The 9,952-nt window shown below is 33.5% G+C and overlaps 1 protein-coding gene across 3 annotated transcripts; it reads left to right on the forward strand.

The window, feature by feature from the left end:
* Nucleotides 1-744: 744 nt before the first annotated feature.
* On the forward strand, nt 745-6,115 carry LOC130811554 (uncharacterized). Of its 3 annotated transcripts, none has more exons than XM_057677885.1 (3): nt 745-1,016; nt 3,281-3,451; nt 5,397-6,115. In XM_057677885.1, exons 1-3 carry the CDS (start codon nt 909-911, stop codon nt 5,406-5,408), a joined length of 291 nt encoding a protein of 96 aa, XP_057533868.1. In that variant the 5' UTR covers nt 745-908; the 3' UTR covers nt 5,409-6,115. The 3 variants fall into 3 exon arrangements, 2 of the variants coding, with proteins under 2 accessions (XP_057533868.1, XP_057533867.1); XM_057677884.1 differs by having other exon boundaries at nt 5,509-6,115; XR_009041192.1 differs by having other exon boundaries at nt 754-1,016; nt 2,881-3,451.
* Nucleotides 6,116-9,952: the final 3,837 nt, after the last annotated feature.

Here is a 9,952-nt window from a genome sequence, read left to right on the forward strand (position 1 = left end):
TATGGCTAGCCTAAACTTTAGCTTATAAAATATCGAAAAAGTATTCAAAATAATTACATATATATATTTTATAAAATATTTACAAGATTGAGGTGATTTGGATATGTATAAAGAAAGATTTTCATCGCGAGGGTAGAAAGCATTATATTAGAGGGTAAGAAGAGTCGAGGAAGACCTACGAGAACTTAAGATGAGTAAATAAAAATTAACTTACATGAGTTAAACCTCTCTGAGGACTTGACTATGGATAGGAGTAGTTGGAGGTGTCATATCCATGTTTTAGACTACTGATGTCCTCTTAGATTACCTTTTGTGTTCTTGCAATCTTGCTTCTCTCGTTTCTTTTATTATTAGTTTTTTGTTTTCTTTTATTTCGTAGTTGGTTCTACTTATTTATTTTATTTATAGACTTTTAATTTATCTTTCCTGTATAGTTACGTCTCTTTATATTTCTCGAGTCGGAGGACTCCTTTGGCCGCGCTCTCCTTTATGGATATAAGTTGCTGCGGTCCTTTCCTCCCTAGACCTTGTCCATAATTTTTCTATAAGCGGGATACACTGGATAGGATGATGATGATTTACATAAAATTTGAATTCACATAATTTTTCTAGACTTGACGTAAGAATTTTAAGTGTTAAATTAGACTTTTTAAATCTTAAAATAGATATTTTAAGACTTAAATTTGACAAGTATAAAATTATTTATCCGACGAGGCGACCACATAAAAAGTTTTTTGTGATAAACGTGAAGGTACATTAGTAACCTAAATAACTTGGGATACATTGACAAAATGCTAATAAAACGGTTCATTGATAACTTTCCTTCCGTTTTACTTTGACAATCGGCACGCAAGGATCATCGTGATCTGAAGTTTTGAACAATCGGCGGCAAAGGGAGCGAGAGAGAGATGGCATCGGAAAATAAAGAGAGAGAAAGCAAAGGATATGCATGGGCAGTAGCTGCTGGCTTAAACGCTGCTTTAGCTGCTATCTCTGCTAAGTTTTTCTTTTCTCCGGTACTTATTTCTTTTCCCCCCACTGTTTTTCTCTAATTTCACTCAATAATCTTAACATTTGTTGCCATTATTTGATTACTTATACCGCTTTCATGAATCTTCTATGTATCTTATTGTTATTTGATTTGGGGAAAGTAAAGGTCTGGATTAAGATTGAACTTATCAAGTTATGATTTGGGAGAGTTTTGTTTAATAGGCATGTGAAAATTAGTCTTTTATAGAAAACAGATTTAAACTTGAATTATTTTATGTATGAACTATCATCTGACTTGCTGTTGGAAACGCTTAATTGAGCTTGATTCCTTTCAATTGTAATGATTTGTTGATTTAATTTTAGCTACAAAAGAGCCTGGGGTTGGAATTATTCAATTACCTTGTTTGCTACAAATTTAGGCTTATACACAAGATCCACACATCACACAAGAGTAAAGTTGACTGCATGCAGACCTGATGAGGTAGTAGGAGTAGTAGCCCATCAAGCTTATATGTTACTTAACCTTCATGTTTGATGTGGGATCACATGTGGGTTAATTATTCAACAGTTTGGGTTTTAGTTTTCAATTAGGCTGATGGAATCCAATTGTGGTATGGTAAGATTTTACAACTCATAATTTAGGGTGTGTAGTGAATTCCTAAGTATCTAAGAAAAACCCACTCTGCGCCAAGAATGTTTCTTTTCACTACTTTACTATCTCTTACTATCATGTGTCTGTTTGTAGGGAAGATGGTAGTGAAAATCATTAAAGAAAAACCAACCAGAGTCTAGACATTTTTGTATGATTTATGAGGAAGCCACCCACTTTTCGTGGGTGGTTAACCTCGGGGCTATGTGAGTGAACCCACACTCTATGTAATTGGGTGAGTCTAGATTGTAAGGCGAGGGCCACTGAGTCTAAACACTCACATAATATTCCTTGTAATATTATATATGAGGTCAAAGTCTCTATTATATATAGATTTGTGCAGAACAGTTGCTAAATTATTTCCATTTCCTGCTTCTGTCATATTTCAATTACCATAGTCACGTATCAGCCTTCTTTTTAAGTTCCTGCTACGCAAAAACCATTGGTTGTTGCAGGGAAACATACCGGACGTTGAAGTCATTTATATGTTAAACGGATGGAAGTAGTTGTTCATATGGGTATTTGGCTGATCGCAAGTGTATTTATTTGTAAATTGCAAAGTATTTCTAGTTGAAATACGTTGAGATTTGTAGAGTTTTAGCAACTGAAAAAGTTGCGCCTCATGTGGTATGAGTGACTTATGGGAAAAAGGCATTTCATATCAGGAGAAAGTGAGTATATTCTGGATCCTAGTTTCTAATGTTGCGATGGATCAAGAAAGAGTTATCAAAGGCGGAGGAGGCCTCTGAAATTTTGTAAATCAGAGCGTATTCTTTTATCGGATATAAACTTATTGAAAAAACTGTGAACCTTTTAGAAGCTATCTGAACTTCTACGGAAATGGTTGGGTTTGGCTCTTGTTTTTGTTTTTCAATTCAAGCAAACCTGAGCTTACACAGTGTCAAACCAGATATTCATTTCCATGGCCATCTTGGATATGGGCGGACAACAATTTGTGTAGAAGTTTCAAGTCTCACTCTGGGTTGGGGCCCGTTCAAGGGTGGATCTATTGTTGTTGAATGATATCAACTGACAGCATTCAACTTATATATGAACCTAGAGATACCAATATATGTGATAGTTTAGTTGGTAGGACTAGGAGTTTTGCTCCGTGACAACATTGACCTGGGTTCAAGCCTCATTAAGTGTATTTTTCTAAACTCTAGAAAAAATACTTATCCATTTGCATTTTAACCGACATTTTTTCAAAATATTAATGATGGCATTTGATTTTGTTTTAGATTCGCCTTTGGGCCCGTTGGAGGCGCTTTATTTAACCCTTAATTTCAAGGGTTAAAAAGGGTTAGGTTGAAAATCGAGCGGGTTGAAAACGGAGGTAATGTAGCTTTAGCTTTTATCACCTTTTTGGCCAAATATTCCGATTTTGTCAAATGGTAAAGCAAGTCACTCCCATGTTACCTTCTGTCGCATTTGTAGAAAACAAACTGGGGTTTCATGATTATATGCGTGATTAACTTCTTAGGTCATGATATCTTTATAGTTGCTCTAATGATCGTACTGGATGGAAATGCAATTTTCATATTATTGTTAATAAATCCATCCTTTGCCTGTGTAACTGCATTCTCTTGTCTCTGGAGGAAAAATGAGTGAATATTTAAATGATATGAATCTATTCACCAGCTTGTCAAATACAGTTTTGTTATTATGTTCAATGTCACAATGTGGGGATGCTACGTCAACAGCCTTAGAGCATTGTCATCTTTACAAGCTACAGTGACAAACTTTGCAACTAACTTCCTTTCTTCTGGCCTGGCTGGTTTCTTTCTTTTTGGAGAAGTATTGTCACCCAAGGTAAAAACATGTCTGAATCTTGTAATTGGCCATTTTTTCAATCTCAACTTCTAAGTATTTCTTATATATTGGATCATTTATTGGACCGTCCTTTGACTATAATCTAATCACAATGTAAATTTCAAAGCATGTTCTGGCTACTGGCGAAGCTAATCTGTTATAAGAGGTGTTCAACAGGGCGGGTTGACCTAACGGGTCAAGGGTCAAGGGTCGGGTCACATTTTAATGGGTCATTAATGGGCCTTGGTGTAAAGGGCCCGGGCCGTATAATTATAAGAATTAATTGCGAAAAGAAATTTACCACTTTTTTTTTATATTTGAAAATGATATTATTATATACGTAAGTGTGTTGACTCAATGAGCCATAAAGTATTATAATAAAAAAAAAAAAAACTATTTTATGAACTTTTTAAAAAAGGTCAAAGTGGGTCGGATTTAAACGGGCTTTGACCCGCCCCATTAAAATTTTGACCCAGCCCGGCCCGTTGAACACCTCTATGTTATAGCCTTACAATTTACACAACAATACCAAAGTCTTAATCACATATGGGAATCTGTTTTAGCTTTTAAAAAATGGGTTTGCCTTTGGTAATTAAAATGTTGAGACCTTATATGTGGAACTTTGGTCTTAATCCCTTTTAGACAATCTAGAACACGATAAATGTGATTATATATCAGTTTGTGATGTATAATATGCAACACTTTGTCATCTATTTCACTGTGATTGCAATGAATTTTTAGCTACACCCTTGTGCTTTATCCCTTTGTTTTTATTAATGGAGCTCACATTTATAGTTTTTTGGTTTAGGGTATAGTAGACTGTATTAATCTGGCCCACTAAACCTATGTGCTTCTCATTTAGGTAAAGTTACAAATGACGTTGACAATCTAGGGTCAATTGAAAACGACCTATTTTGTTATTACTTCCGTTGTCCCATGAAATTTGCCTCACTTTCCTCTTTACTCGGTCCCACAAACTTGCACCATTTTTATTTGTGAACATGACCCAGATTTCTTCTTTAATTCTCATCCACACTTTTAACTTGCATTTTCATCTCATCCATACATTTCTCCAGTTTCCCATATAATACCACTTTATGCACTTTTCTTAATTTCCCCACGCATTACCAATGGGGTAATTTTCATGGGACAGAGGCAGTACAAGGCTAAGGTTGTGAAAAATCTGACCCCTGAACTCTCCAGTTAATGGCATTAGGATCATGGAATCTTGTTGTATACCCTTGCGTTTTATATTTGTAAAGAGATTATGGTGGTTGATTTCGGTGTATATTTCTTAGGAAAATCTTATGTCAATGTCCATAGCAATGCATCTTCACCTTATTAGTTTTTAGAGCTTAAGATCCCATTGCAACTGATTGCTTTCTTAGGTTTGGTACAAAGTGGAATTTCTGAAGAAAATTCAAATAGAGAAGGAATTGTATAATTTTTTTGGGACTTGAAGTTTTTGAAATTTTATATTGCCTTTAAAAATTGCAAGTTCAGACTCATTACTAGATTACATACATAAAGTTATCTCTACCAAGCAAGTAATTAAGCTTTTAATCTATTATGTTTCATTCCTTACTAGCTTCTCGAGTCTCGACACTCTTTGTCTCCAACCGATGCATTACCTGTAATGATTTTTCAAATTCGAATGATAATGTAGATTAGTATGATTTTGTGATAAATGTGACTTTTTCGGTGAGTATAGCATATTAAGGAATATTTATAGCCTTCTTTTTGTATAAACCCATTTATTCATCGTTAAAAAGTTTTGACTTAATCAATTCATTTGATAAAAAAGTTCTAAAGAGAGTTTTTAGGACAAAATATTAAATATAATATATAATTAGTCTGCTAACTGTGGTTATATAGATGCTTTTTATGAAATATTCTTAATTAAGGGTGTAAGAGCTTTAGCTGAACTAATTTTTTCTTTTGATAGACGAATAATTGATGGGATTCCGAATTGTTTTGGTGTTACAAAATTGCCGTGCCAACTAAATTTCTCCAATGGTGCCAACTAAATTTCTCCAATTCTCCATTTTTGGCAACAGTGGTTCGCAGGTGCGTTGCTAATTGTAGTTGGTGTTGTCGTTCTCTCTAAATCAAGCATAGAGAAGAAAGAACGCACGGATTAGATATAAGGCTATGGCAATTCATCATGCGAAATCTCAATTGTTGTGGTGCAATTGACAGCCAGTCCTCCACTAATCAAAAGCGTCTGTCAATTCATCGTGCGAAATTATCAACAAATTGTGAAGAGTGTTAATTCTGTGTGTGGAGTAGAAGATGAATGAAGCAGAATGTCTGTGATCCATGAATCTTCAATGCAGGTGCTTTATGATAAGCTTTTGGCTCAAGTTTTTATCTTCTGGGATTCTCTTTTGGCAGAAGTTTTTGTGGAAAATTTTACATTTTATAATCTCCTTGGATGGAGAAAAAATGAGTCTCATTTTCTAAGAGCTTTTTTATTGGAATTTACATTGTATTATTCGTTTTGGCCGGGTACTTAACTATTACTCTCTCCATTTCAATTTGTTCGTTACATTCTCCATTTCAATTTGTTTGTTACATTTTGACCTAAAATTCAGTACTCTTAGCATGTGTAATATGTATCCTGCTATATTTTTTAAGGACTTTTCATGGGTTTGTTTCATTTGACCATTAACCATCTGTTTGTTGGGTACTACTCCCTCGGTTGTTTTTTGTTCATTTTGAATAAAATATTTGAATTTTAGAACTAAACTTTGACTATGAATTTTCATTAATTTATATATAAAAACATATTTATGTGAAATATTAATAGATTTGTCTATATATTTTGTTAAAATGTTAATTTTTTATATTTTTTAGGAGCTCATAGTTAAAGTTATTTGATTTTTAAGTTTGTATTAAGGCCTTTGAAAAAAGAGAACATAAATAAACAATAGGAAATAGAAGTGAGTTTTTGTGTAATTTTGCCAAAAAAATGTTTCATATGAGAAAATGTAGAAGAGATTCTCAACTTAAAAATTGGATATCAAGGACTAATTTAGTTTATATTTACTTGAAAATTTTATGTTAATGATTGTTGGTCATTACTAGATACAATATTTGTGAGATTTTAAAAATGCGATTCTCCACCATTTTTCACACACATTCTCTTTACTTCAAGACCTATTTCCATATATTCTAATCCCTTTAAATACCTTCAAAGGTGAGCTATCATTTCTCTACTCTATGGTATTAGTGATAAGACTAATGTTGTTTCATGGCTAAGTAGGAGCTCATACCCCCTCCAATCGATCCTTTCCTACCTCAAGAAATAAAATCTACAAGGATACTAATTCAGGGGGGAGGCCACCATAATGTGGTGTTGTGGATTGCGTATTATTACTACTTTACTACCTTGAATATTATCATTGCTATTGTATGTAATACATTACATTATATAATCTTTAAGTCTACTTATTCATAATAATATAATAATGCAAAAATATATAGTTAAATCTTGCTCATTAGAACATACTTTGATGTAATAAATGAGTGAAAAACTTGTGTTGTGGTTAGAATGGAATTTGATGGTATAGTTGTGAGCAAGCTTAGGGTTGAAAACTTGAAAGTGTTGTATTTGGCTAATTTGCTTGATATCATGAGCTTGAACTCACTCGAATGGTAGTAGAATACTTTCTTTTAGAGTAAGTGATTCTTATATGAGGCTAAGTAGTCTTATTAGTCTTATTTTAATCGTGTATAGGTGCTCAGTTCATAAGAGGAGCATGAGAGTTTCATTTCTTTATTTAGGTTGTCTATATTTTGAGGTTGAGGCATACATCCTCTTTTTGTATAATTGATTTCCACCGTAAAACTTTTCTAGTTTGTATGGTTTTTATATAATTTTGTTATTTTAAAACCTAAGCGTTCAAATGAGAACCACGATCCTTACTTGGTATGATGTTTGAATTTACTAGCGATAAACCATTCCCCCATGAAAGACCATTCAAAGCTAAAGTAGCCTTTTTCCGTTATATCATCATTTTATTATGTAAGATTGTTTTTCTTTCCTCCAACGTACTTTCGAAGGAGATACTACTGAAATTTGCACTCACTTTTTCCTAAAAATTTATTACTTTCTCTTTGTTTTAACGTAGCATTCTAATTTCTTCTTGTTCCTTGCAATTTTGATTTGGTACAAGGGGTTGGAAATTTATGAGTATTACAATTTTTTAATGAAATGGGTGAAGAAAGTGTCAACGTGGGTAATGATAAGACTTGTAAGTTGATTGGAATTCAGAGTGTCTACAATAAAGTATCCTACCTCCTTATGATACAATTGATATGAATTGATGTAGTTGTAGTTGTAGTTGTGACAATGAAGTGATAATGGTCGCCAAGGGCTCTAATAAAAGGAAGCAATGCTTGGGAGTTGGGAGAATATATGTTTAACAAGATTCTATCATTACAGATTCGAAACCTCTCCACTAGCATAATTTTGGTCCACAATACTAAAGTTTTGCATTAGAGACATGGTCACATGGGTGAGGATAAGATTGATGTATGAGCAAGCAAGGTGTCTTTGGTGGGAAACAACAAGGGTTTTTACTCATTTCCTAAGTAATGCCATTGTTTATAACACTAAGGTAGCGTGCTTAATTATATACATACATATATAGATGGGAGGTTGGTAAAATTATATGGGTTTTGTCAAACACCACTCTATTGGTGCGAATATGGATATGAATTTAGCGGGTAATGTGTGGCTAAGGGTATAAAGAGTCTTACTCACCATGGGTAGTGAGTAGGTGATGAGTATGATGTCGTATCCGACTCACATCCACCTGTTCCACCCGTATCCTCCTACGCCATATATGCAGTGTATTACTTTGTATCCATTCTTTATATTTTTATTAAAACAAATAAACTATTGACAAAAATTGATCTTATTACAATGTAAGGTTCATATAAAAATAGATTTGCAATTGAATTTGTAAGGAATTGCGATTGTATATGAAGCACATATACCGCATACATGGAGTGAATGTGAGGAGGTTTAAAGGTGTGTAAACCATGATGGGTATACCCAACTGGCCAAAGTGGGTAGGGATGAGTTTGAGTGCATAATTAGGTGGACAAGTGTGTGTATGAAAATTTTACCTGCCATAGGTGGTGGGTATGAAAATTTTAGGTGGGTATGGGTACGAGGAGGGCATATTGCACTTGCCTACCCATTTTGCCATCGTTACATACAGATTTATGCAGCCTATCTAGGAACGCCTCTTTTGTTGGTTGTAATTACTTGATAACTTTTTTAATTGCTACTCAAGAAAAGTTATGTCTTTACGGATTGGAAGATAATGATTAAGAAGAGGACGAGAATGAGCATCAAGACATTAAGTTATGACAATGGTCTTGAGTTTGTTGAGAATGTTTTGCTATAGTCTGTTGCAAGAATGAAATAGTGAGAATCAAACTTGTGTCGGTAGTCCTCAATAAAATGTCGTAACACAAAGAATAAAAAAGACATTGTTGAAAAGAGTGTGATGCATGTTGAACAAAGAAATCATGAAAATAATTTTATCCTCTCTGTATTTCATATTTGTATTATCATCAATCAAAATATGCTCATAACAAAGTTACCGTTCAACCCGGACTTACACTAAGAATAGTTCCTAAAGTAATTACAGTTACAGATATTATAAGAGTATTAGACTCGTGGGTTGGACCATAATCCAATCATTTTTAATCAAAAATTATTTCTAAATATTCGTGTTACCTTTGTCTGACAACATTTGAGGTTTTTCAAAAATGAAAATTGAGTTAGAGTAAAAATATTAATAAGATATTACTATGCTTATTCCAAGATGAATCATCCGCAAACCACACCTCATTACATACACTAGATGAAGCTTACATAGCTAATTTTATCCACTCCATTTTTGCTTTAATTCTTTAAGCCCGTCTGTTTGGTATTTGGTAATAAACGGTGATAATGGGAATGAAAAATTAGTGTAATTTTGATAGAAAAATATCTTGGCTATCTTAATGGCCATGCTTGTCCAACTTAATCATCTCATTTTCTTCATAAAATTCATTCCAATGTATTACCAATGGAAGAGGTGGTATTAGGTGGTAATGAAAATTTGTAAACAAAAAAACTTTTTTGTGATCAAAGTTTCATTAATATGGGAATGATATGGAACTTTTGATGAAATTTTACACTATAAATCATTCTCATTACCACCATTTAATACCACTAACCAAACGGGCCGTTAATTTCACATGATTTGTTGAACAGTTTACATTTATTTAAATTTAATTTGCATTATGGGCTTTGTTTAACTTTGGCCCAATTAATTGATTGTTCATGTATATATATATACTCTTCCTAATATATGAAAGACTTAGGAAAAACCCTAAGTTTTTCATGGTATCAGATGGCCTTTCATTTGCTTTCTTAAGGTTGACATATCTCTTTTTTCTTTCTCTTGCTTTCTCCTCTTAAATCGTTCCCTGCGTTTT

Source organism: Amaranthus tricolor, chromosome 4, assembly GCF_026212465.1.
Source record: "Amaranthus tricolor cultivar Red isolate AtriRed21 chromosome 4, ASM2621246v1, whole genome shotgun sequence".
NCBI lineage: Eukaryota > Viridiplantae > Streptophyta > Magnoliopsida > Caryophyllales > Amaranthaceae > Amaranthus > Amaranthus tricolor.